An 18,034-nucleotide genomic window follows, 5' to 3' on the forward strand; every position below is an offset into this window, starting at 1 on the left:
ATGCATTTTAAAATGTGTTTTATGTACTAAAGTCCTAAAAAAGCTGACTCTGTGATTGGGTTCCCAAATCAAACATTTCCAGAGTGGTTGATGGATTAAAAATGATGGCCCAATTTCAAGGGCGTCTTGTTCCCTAGGTATCACTACCCTGGACTTTCAACATGGTATTTGAAAGTTCTCGTGTATCAAACAAATATGTGGAACGTTGACTTCAAGGTTAAGGTCACTGCCTCTGTTGAAGTGGAGTATCCTCATTTTTTTGTGGAACTAGTAATATAGATGACATGAAGACGTTTTAAATGAGAAGCATGTGTGCACACAGAGTAAAAGTTATTTTTAATTTTGGGAATTTAACATAAAAGATGAAACCAACAAATTTTATTGAGCCAGAAATATATTGATTTGCATTTAATTCCTTTAATATGTCAAATTCACCTTTAAGTTGAACTGCAGAAATTGGAGAAAAGTTTTTCAGGCAATTCAAATTTTCTGAGTGGTACTGTATATACATACATATATATGAGCTCTCTGTTGTAATTATAATTTGAGTATTGATTTTACAACATGTTAAATTTTATAGTGATTAAATTTTCCCTTCGAGTTTGAATATGCCAGGGCACAGCTTGCCACCCATACCTTTGCCTAAGGTCGTGAAACGATGGACAACGGAAAAACATCACTATAGCTTTAGGTGTAGATGCAATGACTCAAAATCCTTTCAAAGGTGATTCGCTCTTAAGTATTCATTCTGTGGCACACATAAGCCATGGAAATGAAAGTAAGATTAGGGGTAGAAAGAGGTGGAGGTGGCGACGTTATCATGGCTGAAACCGCAAACCACACCCTTACTGTCAAATAGTGTTTTCTTTCTTTTTTTTTTTAAATAGGTTTTCTTTCACCCACTCAGAAATGTTACTAATATATATATATATATTTATATCAAAAGGTTGGCAACACATCGCCACACTAATGCAGAACCATAAAAGAACGTGAAATGAATAAACCACCACAGCCTATAACGGGACCCCCCTCTGTCCCAAACCCAGCCCCCTCCCCCGGATTGACACAGGTAAGCGAAACCAACAAGTGTTGTTGTTCTTTAGGAAGAGGTCGTTTTAATGCTTTTTCCTTTTTTTTTCTTCCTTGTTTGAAGGCCACCTACGGACCTGGGCAGCCTCAGTCTCTTGTTTTTGCCACACCTGCCCCCCCACAGATGAACTCCGCACCTCAGCCAAGACAGGTATGCTGTTTTAGGAAAGCGTTTTTTTCTCTCTCTAGGTCTCCTTTGACTTTGGTTTAGAAATTCCAGGAATTGTCTCCATTGGTCACTTTATGGGAAGTTCTGGGAATATACCAGGAATTACCCCAAATACACACTGCTTGCGGCTGAGACACGGTTGCATGACTGCTACGAAAACATCGCAGGTCAATTTCTGTAGGTTGCGTTCGGCTACGAATGTCTGCGGCAATCATATAGAAGAAATAATGAGATCATGACGTTGGACGCTTGAGAATAAACGATGGGTAATAAGTACAGCATTTTTTTTTTTTATGTTTGTTTTATCACGACACAAATAATAAAATATAAATTATCGACTGAGTTTTTTTCCTCATGAGGACATTACAAGCTCATGAAAAATTTGTTTTTTATCTATTCATGATAATGAAAAGTATGGAAATAAAATGTGGTATTGTTGTAACTTCATGCGGTCCGGCTCCGCCGTCCGGAAAAAATACACCTCTGCGTCAAGCCTGCCATTATATGGGGCATGTCGTAGACTATTCAGCTGGCGGTGGAGATTGTCATATTGATTAGCATGCTTGCGAATACCTACGACGTCGTGAACGCAGCCAATCTTGTCGCAGCCGCAAGCAGTGTGAATTCGGAGTTAAGAGAATGTAAGCTCTTTATATGGAACTTAAATATAGTTGGGGAAAATACACTACTGGTCAAACCTACACGAACACCCCAAATGTTTGTCAAAATGGATTTCGATTAGGTAACGTTAAAAAAATGGCTTAAAATCGCACAAACACCTTAAATTGAGCTGCCAAATATTGAACTAGAATGTCAATATACTAAACTGTATAATAATGTGTATTTCAAGATTCTCCAAACGGTTTGAATTTTTGATGTCCATTGTAGAAAGAGTGAAGCTTGTTTTTTAGCTCTTGCTCACTATCTTAGTATATTATTTAATGAGTCAAAAGTTTTCCTCAAAAATTGATTCCATCATTTCGACTAGGGTTGTTCCGATCATGTTTTTTTTGCTCCCGATCCGATCCCGATCGTTTTAGTCTGAGTATCTGCTGATCCAGATATTTCCCCATCCGATTGCTTTTTTTTTTTTGCTCCCGATTCAATTCCAATCATTCCTGATAATTTTTCCCGATCATATACATTTTAGCAATGCATAAAAAAAAAAAATGAATAGAACTCTGACGAATATATACATTCAACATACAGTACATAAGTAATGTATTTGTTTATTATAACAATAAATCCTCAAGATGGCATTTACATTATTAACATTCTTTCTGTCAGAGGGATCCACGGATAGAAAGACTTGTAATTCTTAAAGGATAAATGTGACTTTGTATATTGTGAATATATATTGCCATGTAGTGTATTTGTTGAGCTTTCAGTAAATGATCCTGTAGCCATTTAACTGTTCTGCCCAAATGCATGATGGGAAGTGCAACCATGACTGTGCGTAGTGGCACCAATTGATATATCTTCTCTGCGTTGGGAAATAACATGGTGTTAAGAAAAAGATCAACTACTACCTTTCTTCCCCACATTGCCTCCCACGATATTTCTAATTGTTGAGAGAGGGATAGTAAGGCTTTAGCCAATTAAAAAAAAAGTTCCAAAGGCTGCCAAAATTCACTGTACTCATTTTACGCTGCGTTTTAGCTCTATTAATAGGTAAAACGGCACCATTATAGATTGAACGCGACAATGCGTGAATGGGTCGTGCAGTGCATGCATTAATTGCGTTAAATATAAACGTGATTAATTTAAAAAAAAAAAATTACCGCCGTTAACGCGATAATTTAGATATCCCTACTTTAAGCCAAAACTAAAGACTCTGGATGAGTTAAATACAATTAGAATATATTAAAAAAAGGCATGTCCGATATTTTTTTTGCCGATTCCGATACTTTGAAAGATCGATTGGGACATCTTTAATTTCGAATTTAGAACCCCAATTCCAGTGAAGGCGGGACTGTTCGACTGATTTCTCACGCATTTGTTCACAAAGAGGTGAACATCGCCTAGTCTTTTATTTGTGAATGACTGAGAAATTTGGGGAAGCTCCTTTTATACCCAAATGTGGCAGGCAATTGTTCCCAATTAGACTATACATGTTTACACAAACGAGTATGATGAGCTCTCCTAAACTTTCCTCAGTCTTTTTGCCCCCTGTCCCAGCTCTTTTGGAATGTGGAGCAGCCAAGTTGATGAGGATGTGCTAAAAATAAAGTTTATCAGTTTGGTCATTAAATATTATTGTCTTTGGAGTATAATCTTTTAAATATAGGTTGAACATGATTTGCAAAGCATGGTATTCTATTTTTATTTTTAGTAAACACAACTTCACTGGATTTCATGTTTGTTCTGTGGGTAATAAGGGCCTTTTGAGAGGGTATTTTGCATGGATATCCTAATAAAAATACAAAATTTTGATATGAGAAGTTTTCATTCAGTTCCCATGGAAAGTTTCCAATTTGAAATGTTTGCAAAATTAGTCAGCCTAACTTCCCATGGAGATTCACTGGAAATGTTCCACCCTTTTGCAACCCTACTTCTACTACCCCACTTGAGCTAAACTTGTGTGTTTTCGTCAGCGTGTGTCATTGCTTTTTTTCTCTGCCTGTGACTTTGACTTCTTTCCTCTGTTCTGCTGTTCTCCCAGTTTGCCGCAGGGCCCCGTACGTTACACCAACAGGTACTAACACCACCCGCACAGTTGCATCCTGCCTCCCCTGTGTCTCCTTAGCGCAGTGCAGCGCATGTTGTTCGAGACATAACCGAGAATGCTCTAGTGGAAATGTTAGACCTCTCCTTGGCTCTGCTATCAATTAGTGAGGGAGAGATGGGAAAACTCTTATTGGTATAACCTGTTCATAGCCTGTCGGTCAGGTCGACGTCAGTTTTTGTAATTGTCGTTCTAAACTGATACAGTAAGTGAAGGCGAATCGTCCAAGATCATTGGTTTCATTTCATTCGGAATTTTTTTTTTGTTTAAATGACAGCAGACTTACAGCCACTTTGAGACGATGTTTGTTTTAATCTTTTAATTAACAGTCATGTGCTTGTCGCATGATCAACACTCACATGACAAGTACTTGGCTGTATTGGCTGTGTTTTTTGGAACGTGTGTGCACCGCGTTAATCAAATTGTAGCAGCACACCTCCTCTGTTCTAGTATTTCGAAGACCCAGCGCATGTTTGCAAATGGCCAAAGTAGACCATTGTACTCATTTTTAAACCAACGGACTGTCAAGATGATTTCCTATACGTAGAAACTGTTGAAAATTTCACTCTTAAAATGTCCAAAGTTACATCAAACTGACGCCACCAGGAAAGAGTGAGGGTTAGCCCTTGGCTCATTTCCATTTCATTGGATATGTGGAAATCCTAGTGTGATTGTCATTGTAGAGTATTTCAATCTAGGCCTGTATAGTGGGAGTTGTTTAAAAATGAGGACAAATGATCACGTGAGTATATATTATTTAATGTAGGCAAAATCATCTGCCAGTAGAACAGGAAAATCTAACCTGGCAAGATTTCTTAAAACAAGCAAACACAGGTAGTCTGAAAACCTTCACTAATGGAGATTATTTTTTTATGGATGACATGGTATATTAATACTCAAAATAGGAACCTAATAATATAAGATGGATAGTTATTATTTTCTTAATAAGTCAAAAAATTAATTGAAACTTGAGATATTTTAATCTTTGTCCAAATCTGTTTTGCATTGCTTTTGTAATTTCCTCCATCAAAAGCACATTTCTCATTGGTTTTTTTTTTTCTCTGATCCTCTGGTCCTTTTCAATTTTATTTAAACTGAATTACATTGATCCAAAAGCTGGTTTTAAAAAATCCCTTCACAATATGAAACAGTATGAATCGATAGTTTAAATTGAGCGTTATGATTAATTTGGCCAGGGTAAACTTGTATCAAGACCCCAAGTCAATAAGAAAATTTGCTAATCTCATACCTTCCATAACACCATTTGAAAATGTCCATGTGCGAATTTTGTCACCATTCACTGTTGTCGGGCACATTTGCATGATTGAAAATCTTACCGTAGTCATTATCATCCTGTAGTTGTGTCAACCATATTCCTCCCCCGCCTGCATGCGCATACTAACATGAAAAAGGATCCTTCTCGACTTACCAGAATGGAACTCAACTCTGTATCTATAAGAACTTGCATGCATATAGACACCACTGCCAGTCTTTAATGTACTTGGAAGGTTACACTGGGACGCTGCAACAGAAGTTCGCAAAGATTGTGTTGCGAATTGACCTTTTGTTCAAACTGTGGCGCAAACTTTCCATTGCAGGCTCCAGAGTGCAAAGATCCCAGTGTGAGGCTGTTGCTGCAGCCGTTTAAACTGAAACAAATGTATGTGCTGCAATGTCATCACCACACGCGGCCACGCCATTTTGGACATGTGTAGTTGCCGCTTGGAAACATTAACGGACGTATTAGGCTTGTTTGTGCTGCAAAATTTGTTGTTCATCGATGGAGAGAGTTTGAATACAAGCGAAAAATTCTTTTTACTCAGACGCAGGGAGACCGTATGACGTTTGTGGAGTAGACATGGGAGATTGAGTCGCTGGTGAGGCAATTGTGAATGACTGAAATAATGAAAAGTTGTGGTGTCTACGATTGAGCTTGAGTAGAAAGATGTCTGGTCTTTCCTGGCTCTTTTAGAAGAACTGTGACCCTATATACAAAAAAACCTTTTCTTAGCGCTTTGGTTTCTATCAGATTGTGTGACAAATTGAAAGTTTTGCATGTATATCTTAATTTTTCTAATTTACAAAAAACATCAATAATGCCAATGCCACGCTAAGGCAGGCAAAGTTTTTTTTTATTTTTATTTTTTAATGTGTGCATGGATAAAAATCTCAAGTGTAGAAGTCGTTCATATATAGTTGTGCAATTAGGTTTGTGTGATTTCCAGTTGATTTTTTTTTTTTTTTTTTCTTGTCCAGTGTAATGTGTAGTAATTTACTTTTTTGTCCATCCAAACAAAATTACTGCTTCTTAACTGTGAATATCATTTCACAACTTGAAGTACTGAAAGACAAAAGTCCATGTGTAGGACTCTTTAGCTTCATAGAACTGCACTGCTGACTACTGGCTCGCTTGAGTACTACATTATATTTACACATTTTAGGTGTCGTTTGATTATGGAATGATGGTGATCTATGGTTGTGTGTGTGTGAACGCCATCAGTAGAGGGACCTTTTTGCAAATTTGGTTGCAGTGTCTCCATGTAAAAAGAGCCACAGACTGCTCCCCTCGACCATCTCCTCCACTACAACATCTCACAGTCTTGATCATTCACACTGTCCCCATTTTCACGTTAAACTCACTCCCTCTCTTGCTTTCTGCTTGTGTGTTGTGCGGCTGAAGGGTGGATACAGAGCGCTACAGGTAACTGCATTTCTCTCCCTGCAGCCAGTGCTGAAACTGCAGTACAGTGTACCCCTGTTTATCACGTTGGTATATGTTCAAGACCCGCTAGCAATTTGTAGAATAACTGTGGATAGTTTTACCCCTCATTTAGACGCATGACACATTTGTGATGACATTAAGTTTTTTTTTTTTTTTTTTTTTTGGTGTAACATTGGTAAAAGGAAAGATGAACCCAAAAATGTTAACTCTGAAACTCTGAATTCAGACTTGCTCTAGTGTAGGTGGGCTGTGAACGACAAACTGTGATATGGTGGGGTAACACTGTACAATAATTGTGCCATGTACGATAGCATTTGTTGTGAATGTATGCCATCCACCTCAGGTTAGGTGTTAGTGTATGTAAATTGACTCGCAAACAACAATAAATTAAACCGGTTTATCGTGAATTGAAGGCAAGCAGTTTTTTGTTTTTTTTTTCATTTCTGTACTAATTTTTTCCCCCTTGCATCCTTAGGGTTACTATTCGAACCGTCCGGCGATGGCAACCAGTGCACCGAGGGTCCAAACAAGCAGTGGTCCTCGACCCGTAGGGCCCACCCATGTCTATCCGCCAAGCTCCCAGATGATGATGATTCCCCAGCAGCAGCTCTCATTTGCCGGCTCCCCTCAGGGTTACTTCATTCCTCCTGGACAGGTTGGCTAAGTACTCGAATGCGAGTGGATTTATTAAAGTGTTCTCAACGTAAACATTCACTTTCTTTTTTAAGTAACCTGACAGCTCCAGATAATGAGAGAATGTAGTTAGTTCCATTTTCACAATAAGTATCTCTGTTGGCCTGGTGTTGTTCCCCCCTTTAATTTATTGGTTGCCATTGATGGCGATAGGCATCGAATCCACTTGAACTGGAAAACCTGGCAGCGATAAAGGAAAAAAACATGGTTCGCCTGGGATGAGGGAGAGTTTAGAGAGAAAATGGGATGAGAGGTAAAGCCAGTCAGTAAGGAAGTGTGTCGAGAGAGTTTTGGGAACACATAATTGATGTATTAATCTAGATCAATGTATCGTCTCACCCTTAGTAATTGGCCAAGCCTTAATCAAAGTAAATTGCTGTGTTTTAAAGCCATTCTCCAGTAGCAATCTGTGGTACTGTAGGATTCTAAAGCACTTCCTTCAGTTTTCTACATTGGAGTTACCCAGACAAGCGGGTTCTGATATGTTGGATAAAGACGTGCCGATTACCGGTTTCAAGGTATACAGTGGTACGAAAATGCCAAAGTTTCAAAACCGCTAAAATTTTCCGTCATATCGTCCCTAGGTTATTAGCCATTTTTTATGTCCCAAAAATGCATGGAGAAATCTCTTGCTTTCAGCTGCAAGGATCAACCCTCTTCCACTGGTTGTTGCTTAGTGTCAGTCAGCAGTGCTCCACGCTGACTGGAGGAGGTGAAACTCCTGAACTTTTCCCCCCCATCGGAGAAAACGAAATCGTTGGTGTGGGAATACTTCGGCTACAGAAAAGTTGTAGACGGCCGTGGCTTTGAGGATGATTGAGATGATTTCACAGTTATATAAAATTAGAGAATTAACTCCAGAGTGTTTAGTGTGTCTAGTGGTGGTAAAATGTTTTATTTTCCTCTGGCAACTGTCTGATGAGAATGCGTCTGTGTATATTTATTATTATTAATTTTTATTTAAATATTTGTTATTTTTTAAATTTTAACGTAACATACTTCCAATTTGCTAATATGTTTTGAGAAATAAAAATCCTGTCCAATGGGAAAGTTTTGTTTTTTTTTAACACAAAAATCTCTAAGACATTTTAGAGCGGTAATTGCAATGTCTTGATACCATGATATTTTGGCTTAAGGTTATCATACTGTCAGAATCTTATACCGGCACATTCAATGTTCCAAAGCCCTTGCTTCAGTTTCCTAGTTCCTAGTTTGATATTGTGGTTTGTGTTACAATACAGAAAGAATATAGTGATCTGAATTCATTGTCCCTGCTGTTTGTCTGCTTTTACAGTACCGGGCCCCTTATATGCCACCTACTCAGCAGTATCCCGTGACCAGCGGCAGTGCTGGCTACTACGCGGGAACCAGCCCTGCTGAATATCCCGGCTATGGTAAGATACTTAACCCTTTGGATAGGGATTCACACTCATCCTCACTTATTCATAGTCGCTTGTCATGTTGAAATAAGGTCTCGTCTAAGTCTGCGGCCATTCCAGCCTCACTGTATTGCTCACTGGGTTTGGCTGCGTTAGGGGGGTTTTGGATGGCTGTTTTGTGTTTTGAATGTGTTTTTGAGAGCAGAACTCTGGTTGCATGTGTTGTGGCTTTTTGTTCTGCTTTGGCCTCTGTTCTTTCTTTCTGCAGCCTCAGCTCACACTACCTCATAGGTTCCATGAAATGCTTTGAGACCAGAGAGGTGTTTTTTTCTACACAAGAAACACAGCTCAAAAAATGGAGAAATTTACATTTCAAGAAGAATAGTGGACTGGATTTACTGAAGCGTATTGTTGCCACCATGGGAAAAAACGATTTAAATATCACATAATGACCTGATAAGCTTCACAAATAAAATGATTGATCAGAGACGTCCGCTTTCACCAAAACCAACTGAAGCAATTCTTTCTGTGTTAGGTGACTGGAAAAATCATTTGTGTCCTATAAATCAAAGTCACTGGCTACATGTCAACAATGCTTTTATATAATAAAGTAAAAAGCCTTGACCAAAAAAAAAAAGATTTTAAAAAGAATACACACTTACCTATGCACACATGGCAGTGACCAGAACCCGAAAGAGTTGTTTTTGTTTGGCGAATGCGGTCGACGGTCAAACTTATTAGGTGAATACGTTAATTTGTGGTATCGAGGGTTATTTTATTTTTTGTGGTTTGGCAGCAATTCACATCAGTACATACTTTGGTTGGGGATTCACAATTTTTTGAAAAACTGATTTACGCAAACACCTATTCGTGCCACTCAGCACTCATTTGTGTTGTTTTTGTACCCGCTGATCCCCGTACTATTTTTTTCAAATTTGTGTTTGGCAATTGTAAGGGAGCAATAATTTGCATATTTTCGCTATTTGTTATTGGTCTTGGTATTTCTCTTCAATGCCACCTTTACAAGTAATTAGGGATGTCCCGATCGCATATTTTTGCATCCGAGTCAGTCAACTAATTTTGATAATCTGCCGATACAGCGTCTCAATCCGGTACAATACACGCCGGTAGACACCACACTGTACTTGAGCTACAAGCTATACAGTGGGGAAAATAAGTATTTAGTCAACCACTAATTGTGCAAGTTCTCCCACTTGAAAATATTAGAGAGGCCTGTAATTGTCAACATCGGTAAACCTCAACCATGAGAGACAGAATGGGGGGGGGGGGAGAAAATGACATTGTTTGATTTTTAAAGAATTTGTTTGCAAATAGTAAAATATCATGGTGGAAAATAAGTATTTGGTCAATACCAAAAGTTCATCTCAATACTTTATGTACCCTTTGTTGTCAATAACGGAGGCCAAACGTTTTCCGTAACTCTTCACAAGCTTTTCACACACTGTTGCTGGTATTTTGGCCCATTCCTCCATGCAGATCTCCTCTAGAGCAGTGATGTTTTGGGGCTGTCGTTGGGCAACACGGACTTTCAACTCCCTCCACAGATTTTCTATGGGGTTGAGATCTGGAGACTGGCTAGGCCACTCCACGACCTTGAAATGCTTCTTACGAAGCCACTCCTTTGTTGCCCTGGCTTTGTGTTTGGGATCATTGTCATGCTGAAAGACCCAGCCACGTCTCATCTTCAATGCCCTTGTTGATGGAATGAGATTTTCACTCAAAATCTCTCGATACATGGCCCCATTCATTCTTTCCTTTACACAGATCAGTTGTCCTGGTCCCTTTGCAGAAAAACAGCCCCAAAGCATGATGTTTCCACCCCCATGCTTCACAGTGGGTATGGTGTTCTTCGGATGCAATTCAGTATTCTTTCTCCTCCAAACAAATTTTGATTTCATCTGACCGTAACACATTCTCCCAGTCCTCTTCTGGATCATCCAAATGCTCTCTGGCGAACCGCAGACTGGCCTGGACGTGTACTGGCTTCAGCAGGGGCACACGTCTGGCAGTGCAGGATTTGAGTCCCTGGCGGCGCATTGTGTTACTGATAGTAGCCTTTGTTACTGTGGTCCCAGCTCTCTGTAGGTCATTCACTCGTTCCCCCTGTGTGGTTCTGGGATTTTTGCTCGCCGTTCTTGTTATCCTTTTGACACCACGGGGGGAGATCTTACATGGAGCCCCAGGTCAAAGGAGATTATCTGTGGTCTTGTATGTCTTCCATTTTCTAATAATTGCTCCCACTGTTGATTTCTTTACACCAAGCGTTTTACCTATTGCAGATTCAGTCTTCCCAGCCTGGTGCTGGTCTACAATTTTGTCTCTGGTGTCTTTCGACAGCTCTTTGGCTCATAGTGGAGTTTGGAGTGTGACTGACTAAGGTTGTGGATAGGTGTCTTTTATACCGATAATGAGTTAAAACAGGTGCCATTAATACAGGTAACGAGTGGAACCTCGTTAGACCTCTTTAGAAGAAGTTAGACTTCTTTGACAGCCAGAAATTTTGCTTGTTTGTAGGTGACCAAATACTTATTTTCCACTCTAATTTGGAAATCTTTAAAAATCAAACAATGTGATTTTCTGTTTTTTTTTTTCCCTCATTCTGTCTCTCATGGTTGATGTTTACCCATGTTGACATTTACAGGCCTGTCTAATCTTTTCAAGTAGGAGAACTTGCACAATTGGTGGTTGACTAAATACTTATTCGTCCCACAGTAAGTATAGGTTAGTTTCCATACAGCAGGACGTATTAACAAATTGCGTTCGCATAGCTTTTCCCCATAAACACAAATATACTGCATATTAACAAGTATTATTAACATATTATATATATATAAGTAATATTAACAGGTATAGATGTAAAATACTTAGTTTCCAAAGCAGAAACGTAACGGAAAGCACTGAACAGCGTCAATTCGCCCGACAGGCTGTGTACTGAGCAAGTGAATGAGCTTCTGTTCCAAACTTCCTCACACGATGAGGCAATGAATTATTATGACCACAAGATGGCAGTAACATACCGTAAAATGACAACTGGCTCTTAACACTGGCGACTCTAGCCAGCACAATATTTATTTTTTCTTAAACCCGATCCTTTTCACCAACTTCGATCCTCTGAAAAATGACCTGATCGGCCCGATATCCGATCACGTGATCCAGTCGGGACATCCCTACAGGTAATCTTGATTTGACCCTGTCTAAACCTTTAAACGGACAATGTTTGTCACATGTTTCAGTTCTTTTTGCACTGCTTCCTTTTCCCTTAGCAGGATCTGAAGGGTAACATTTACAGCAGATCCCTAATCCTGTGCCCAATACATTTCTTGTTTCAATTAGAATTTATGATTAAACCACATCATCCTCATCATACGGTAAAGATTTTTGGCTGTTCTCATCTCAGCTCCTCATTAGATAAAAGTAAGCTGTGCAAAAAGTACTCATGGACTTCAAGCTTCAATGACATTTGCCTGTTTAGGTTTATTTCCCCCTAAATCCAATATCCCCCAGATGCGTACAACTGTAAAATCTATCCTAACAACTAAGAAAGAAAAGCATTCCTAAGTCCAATAGTGTCTCATAAGAACAATTCATTTCATGGGACCCTTTTAATACCCGGCTTCCTCTGAATCCTCTCAATAACTCATTCTGCATCTGTCTCTTCCTGTCCTCTTTCCTTCCTTCCTTCCTCCCTCCCATCCCTCGCTCCTCTTGCCGCGTTGGTTCAGAGCCCTCTCTTGCTGCGAGGGAGAGGCGGGGTGGCGGGGGGAGAGGCGGCGGCCGAGAGAACGGCCGTCTCTCTCTCCACGGTGCTCCTCTCACCTCCCAGCGCTACCCTGGTGAGTAGTGTGCGTGTGTGCGTGCTTGCATCGGCCGGCTTCAGTGGCGCAACTTGTCTCTACTCTTGTCATTGTGTCCCACTTTTTAATGGACCTGCATGCGCACTGCCACTGTTCACAATAAGTCATATGTATGTTAAAATATACAATGACTCATGCAAAATGAGGGACATTGGGCTTTTGGGGAAAAGTCAGGATCAACCTGAACTGTATTATAAACTTAACAGGTGAATTTTTGTACAAATTTGAATGTGCATGTCCAACTGTGTGTTTCAGTACTTTTTGCTGTACTGCAACAATCAGCTGAATAGCAAAATACATAAGATGACAATGTGTCAGCCAATTTTCAGTTACTTTCAACTTTTGTAGAGAGCTAATTTTGATCATGTTATGTTGGTCTCATGATGTAAAATGATGAAGAGGACTATATAAGTACCACTTCTGAATTGGCACATTATCCCTAAACTATTTTCTCACACGCTTGTTCACAAAGAAATGAACCTCGCCTCCATCTTTGCTTGTGATGACTGAGCAATTGAAGGAAGAAGCTCCTTGTACTGTATACCTGTCTCAGGTCTTTTTGAACATGTTTGAACCTTATATGTATATTTAATCAAATATAGGTTGAACATGATTTTCAAATCATTTTCGTTTTACGCAACGTCCCAACTTCATTGGAATTGGAGTTGTATGTTTTTGTCCACTATTAGACATAAGGAAAAAAATATTTTTTACTTCTTTCGGCAGGGATTGACATGATAAAGATTTTGTCTTTCCCTTTAGGGTACCCAATCTCTGAGTAATCTTTCAGAGCGAACTGCTAATCAGTTGTCCGATTGTTGATGCCCATTTCTTCACGCTTGATCACTGGTTGTTCTTTTTCATGTCCATATCTAAGCCCAGCTCAGTGTTGACCACATGCGTCAAATTGTTTTTTGGATATTGCTTGAGGGAATTAGATGATATTCTGTAGTTTAGTTTGGAAATTTGGAATGTCACCATAGCCTATAGTAAAGAACTGACACCCACAATGACTCCCCCCAGTGATATGGTTTGCTCTCATCTTATCAAAAGCATACGCTATTTATCGTTTCATTTCATTCAACCGTTTCTATGTTTTTTGTGAAATTCCACTTTGCAGCAGGAGCGTACTACCCGGCTCAGTCGCCGTACACGCCGTCTGTCCAGTCTGCACCGGTCATGATCAACCCTCCCCAACAACAGCAACCAGCACCCCCTCCCCAGCAGCCGCCAGCACCGCCACAAGGCCCACCAAAGAGGGAACGTAAACCGGTAGTGTGTCGCAACAAAAGTGCAGTGGACCTCTTTTCTGATGTCACTAACTGAATGGAAAGAAAAAGTGCATTGTTTGGTCAATGTGGAACTTTCTCCGTTAACCTCAAAATTACCGCAGTTCCGTTTCGTATGGTCGTGTAAAATCTGGGGAAACTCATGAAAATTGAAAATGTATTTTCCAAGTCTTTAAAGTTTCATGAAATTTCATGAATTGATGAATAAATTGCTAAAGGAATGAGTGCAAATTATTTATTTTTTTTAATAATGGCACTCAGTTGCTGCCAGGATGTTTACAACATCAGAGGCTTAGAAACCTGACCAATATATTTTTTTTTCTTTTAAACAATAGATCAGAATACGAGACCCTACTCAGGGTGGACGAGATATCACAGAGGAAATCATGTCTGGCGGAAGGTCCACCTCAACACCAACTCCTCCGCAGGTAAGAGGCAGTCAAGTAAGTTGAACATTTCATGGGAGTGCTGTGTGTAGCTGTTAATAATTGAAGAGAACAAAATTTTAGGTCTTCTCCAATGTGCCATACTGTGGATTGTTGGGTAATGAGTGTGATGAGAAGAGGCACCCTCCAATCAACAGTCGTATATATTTTTGACTGTACCTCCCATGAAAAAGGTCTCAATTGGATTTTTATAGATAAGGTAAAATATTTCTGTGGAGGATACATGGAGCTAATCATCGGTTCTTTCGCCAAGGAATATCTTTTACAATTGATTTTGTGGTCATTCTGATTCTGAATAATAAAAGACAAATTTGTATTCATTTAAAAAAAAAAAAAAAAAAAAACACATGGCTGACGCATGTCAAAATCACACATCAGTCATAAAAGCATACAAGACATATAAACTATTATTTCAATACCTTGAATGACAAAATACAATTTCTGTCAGATGTATTGTTATGATTACGTACTGTGGTACCGTTACATTGGAATTACCGTAGTTTCAGGACCTGGTTTGTAAGATTAAATGGTCGTATGTCGAGTGGGATTTTCCCGTAACAATACATTGTAATTCGATTAATTCGGTCCACAGCCCAAAAACTCTACGCAAAATCCTTAATGACTACAGCTGGTACAATAAGAAATAGCAAAACAAATTATAAATGCAAATCAGAATAATGGCGAATTGGGTTCTAATGTCGAGGTTCTATTGTGGAAGTTTTGAAATGATTAAAAACCTGACTAAGCACGCAACTTCCTTGCCGATGTTTATTAAGATAATAATAATTACTACCTTTCAAGACTGGCGCACAGAAGTTGGAGGAGGACCGTTGAAATCGTAGACACATCCCGGCTGTATTGTCGACGCGCACGCCACACTCATATTTTTCTATCATTTCCATCTTACTTTCAATGCTACGCATCTCCTTTTTTACACCACCTGCTCTAACCTTCTTGGGGCCCATGTTTGTTTCTCTCGTGAGAAAATCCGCCGTGCGTCCTTCTTACGGTAAACCAATGAAATTGCGATGCTGTCATAAATTGTCGTATTCCGAGCATGTCACATGTTGAGAAAAATAAGTCAAATTTTACGTATGATGTCCGAAGGATCCTATGTCCTATGAGCATTTAATTGGTATTTGTGTGTAGGCCAACATCACAGAAGGCGGTTCTGCACAGACGAATGGTGAAGTCATTCCGCCTGCTACGACCGTCACAAGACGAGGTCAGTTTTACAGTTTTGAACTATGCGTAACACATTTTTCACTAATCTTCGTTATGCCCCTACATACATAGACGATAATATAGAGCAAGTTGCCAGTGTCGAGACCCCACCACCTCCTTCAACATCAAACCCCGAGCCCACGTTTGAGGCCACACTGGAAGCGGACAACCAGAACGTGCCGGCTGAGGAATCTGAACCTGTGGACCCTGACCTGGCTCCCGAGGTGCCCACTCAAATGGTAGAGGACCAGCCAGATCCAAATTCCACCCCTCCTGCTTCAACGCCCTCCTCTGTGGCGGAGGTTGAAGAAGTGGGCATCCTTGTCAGCGACACAGTTGATGCTCCTGTATGCCCCTCACCTCCGACGGCACAAGAGGAGAAACCACAGGCTGCCCCGGCTCTGTGCGAGAAGATGCCAGAGAAGCGACAAGAGGAGGAAATGCAGGTGATGGAAGAAAAGGAAGGGCCCACAGAGATGGCATCGGCGGAGCCTGTTGCTGAAGTTGCAGAAGCAGTAAACCCTGTTTGTATAGAACCAGAGGAAATGCCTCCAAAATTGATAACTGAAGCGCCTCAGCTTCCGCCGCCAGAGCCTGCCGCTCCCGAGCCCGAACTCCGGCTTGCCCCGAAAAAACAGGAAGAGCCTCCTCTCGCCAACGGCCTTCCTCAGGACATGGAGGAACTTGGCGAAGAAGACACTACTCCCTGCAATCAGCCAGAAGTTTCTCAATCTCAGGAATCCACACCTGTGGCTAAAATTGCAGTGCCAGTTGTGGAACACTTGGAGGTCAAGGAGACAGAGGTGGTGGTGGCGGAACAGAAAAAAGAAGTGGTGAAGGTGGCAAAAAGTGAGGAAGTTTCTCCTGCTCCCATCTCCATGAACTGTCCTGTTGAGGAATCTGCTATGCAAGGTAATTTTTTTAAGTTATTGTCATCTAATGTAGAAATCCACGAAAATAAGGCTGGACAAAGATTTAAAGGCCTCACTTTTTTTTTTGGGTAACAAAAGTTAAAATGGTTTTTCATCTTTCAAAGTCGCTAAGTGCAATCAAGCCTGTTCCCAAAATCTCAAGAATTTAAATTACTCACATTCCTTGCTGTGTTGACGGCACTTTTAGTAAAAACTAATGGGCCGTTTACATGGTGACGCTGTGACACTGACACAACAACTGTGTTGCGGAATGGCCTCGTCTTTATATGATGATGGTGAAAACGGAAGGCGAAGACGCAAACTTTTGATTCCGGGCTCCAAAGCGGAAGGATTCGATTGCGGGGATTGCTTCGCAGCCATATGAATGGAACCCTCACACACGCACACGTCACAGTCGCTGCTAGTAAACATTCAAAACAACAAACATGGAGAAATGGCAGTTTTAATTTACGGTTTTATAATATTTTTAACTTGGATATAGTTTTTGTGCCTTTTGAAGCAAGAGGAAAAAATGCATGGAAGCCATTGCTTCGTTTTTGTTTTTTGACACGCAATGTCATACAATTAAACTTGTGGAGAACGGCAAACCGACAACAAATATGAAAAATTAACCATGACTACAACTACAAAACAAAACGTGGGGGGGAGAAAAATAATTTTAAAAAATGTCATTACTTGGTGTGGGCGGGTATGTTGTCTTCCGGGCTGAGGAGCTTTGTTGTTAAGGAAGTGCATCATTGGCTGTCGCCTTGTTAGACTGCATTACCTTCTCGGGCCTGTCATGAATACTACATCGTTTTCACGCATAATTGCGACATCGTTCGAATGGAGACGGAACCATATAAATGCAAACATGAAATTTGTCGTATTCTTGGAACGTCACCATGTAAACAGCCCCTAAAAGTAGTTTTCTGATGCTACATCCTGTGTGAATGATTGACATACCTATTGGACAAATCATGTACCGTATTTTCGTGACTATAGGGTACACCGTATTAAAAGACGTAGTGTCATTTTTGGGTGATATTGTTATATTTAACACAAGGCACACCACATTAAAGTCAGCAGGAGCAAAACTTAAGTTCAATTGTACTTTATTAAAAAAAATAATGAAGTCCTCACATCAATCTTAATCCACAAGTCCATCAGAGTCCATCTTCTGTATTCGAATTAGAGCTGGGCTAGGTCTCCATCAAACACGATAGCTCAACTTTTCGTTAGGCAGCGTCTTCCGCTTGAAAATCACCATAGGTGGCAGTTCTTTTTGTTTTGCGTAGGTGATAGTCTTGAATTTGAACTGGGCCTTGTAAGCATGTCTCTTAGCAGTTAATTATATTTTCGAGGGTCCTTTGCCAAACCAATGTTGTTTATCCTAACGCACACACTGGAATGTTACTGCTACTGAGGGCACGCCCCCTTTTACACGCAACTTTCTCACTTTAAGGTTCCCATGCGGCTGTCACTCGCGCCAGTCTTTTAAAAAATTGATCA

At 40.2% G+C, this 18,034-nt stretch overlaps 1 protein-coding gene across 7 annotated transcripts in view; it reads left to right on the forward strand.

The window, feature by feature from the left end:
* eif4g1a (eukaryotic translation initiation factor 4 gamma, 1a) overlaps positions 1-18,034 on the forward strand; it is a 48,328-nt gene that overhangs the window by 1,918 nt on the left and 28,376 nt on the right. For 4 of the 7 annotated variants that reach the window (XM_057857090.1, XM_057857088.1, XM_057857087.1 and 1 more), the window contains exons 2-11: positions 947-1,069; positions 1,154-1,240; positions 3,921-3,953; positions 6,664-6,684; positions 7,181-7,360; positions 8,693-8,792; positions 13,773-13,924; positions 14,277-14,369; positions 15,537-15,612; positions 15,684-16,523. In XM_057857090.1, coding sequence (XP_057713073.1) covers positions 995-1,069; positions 1,154-1,240; positions 3,921-3,953; positions 6,664-6,684; positions 7,181-7,360; positions 8,693-8,792; positions 13,773-13,924; positions 14,277-14,369; positions 15,537-15,612; positions 15,684-16,523 — 1,657 coding nt within the window. In that variant the 5' untranslated portion in view covers positions 947-994. The remainder of the gene's footprint in view (positions 1-946; positions 1,070-1,153; positions 1,241-3,920; positions 3,954-6,663; positions 6,685-7,180; positions 7,361-8,692; positions 8,793-13,772; positions 13,925-14,276; positions 14,370-15,536; positions 15,613-15,683; positions 16,524-18,034) is intronic. The other 3 variants (XM_057857092.1, XM_057857093.1, XM_057857091.1) reach the window with 2 other exon arrangements.

This window comes from Corythoichthys intestinalis, chromosome 14 (genome assembly GCF_030265065.1).
Source record: "Corythoichthys intestinalis isolate RoL2023-P3 chromosome 14, ASM3026506v1, whole genome shotgun sequence".
In the NCBI taxonomy this organism is placed as follows: domain Eukaryota; kingdom Metazoa; phylum Chordata; class Actinopteri; order Syngnathiformes; family Syngnathidae; genus Corythoichthys; species Corythoichthys intestinalis.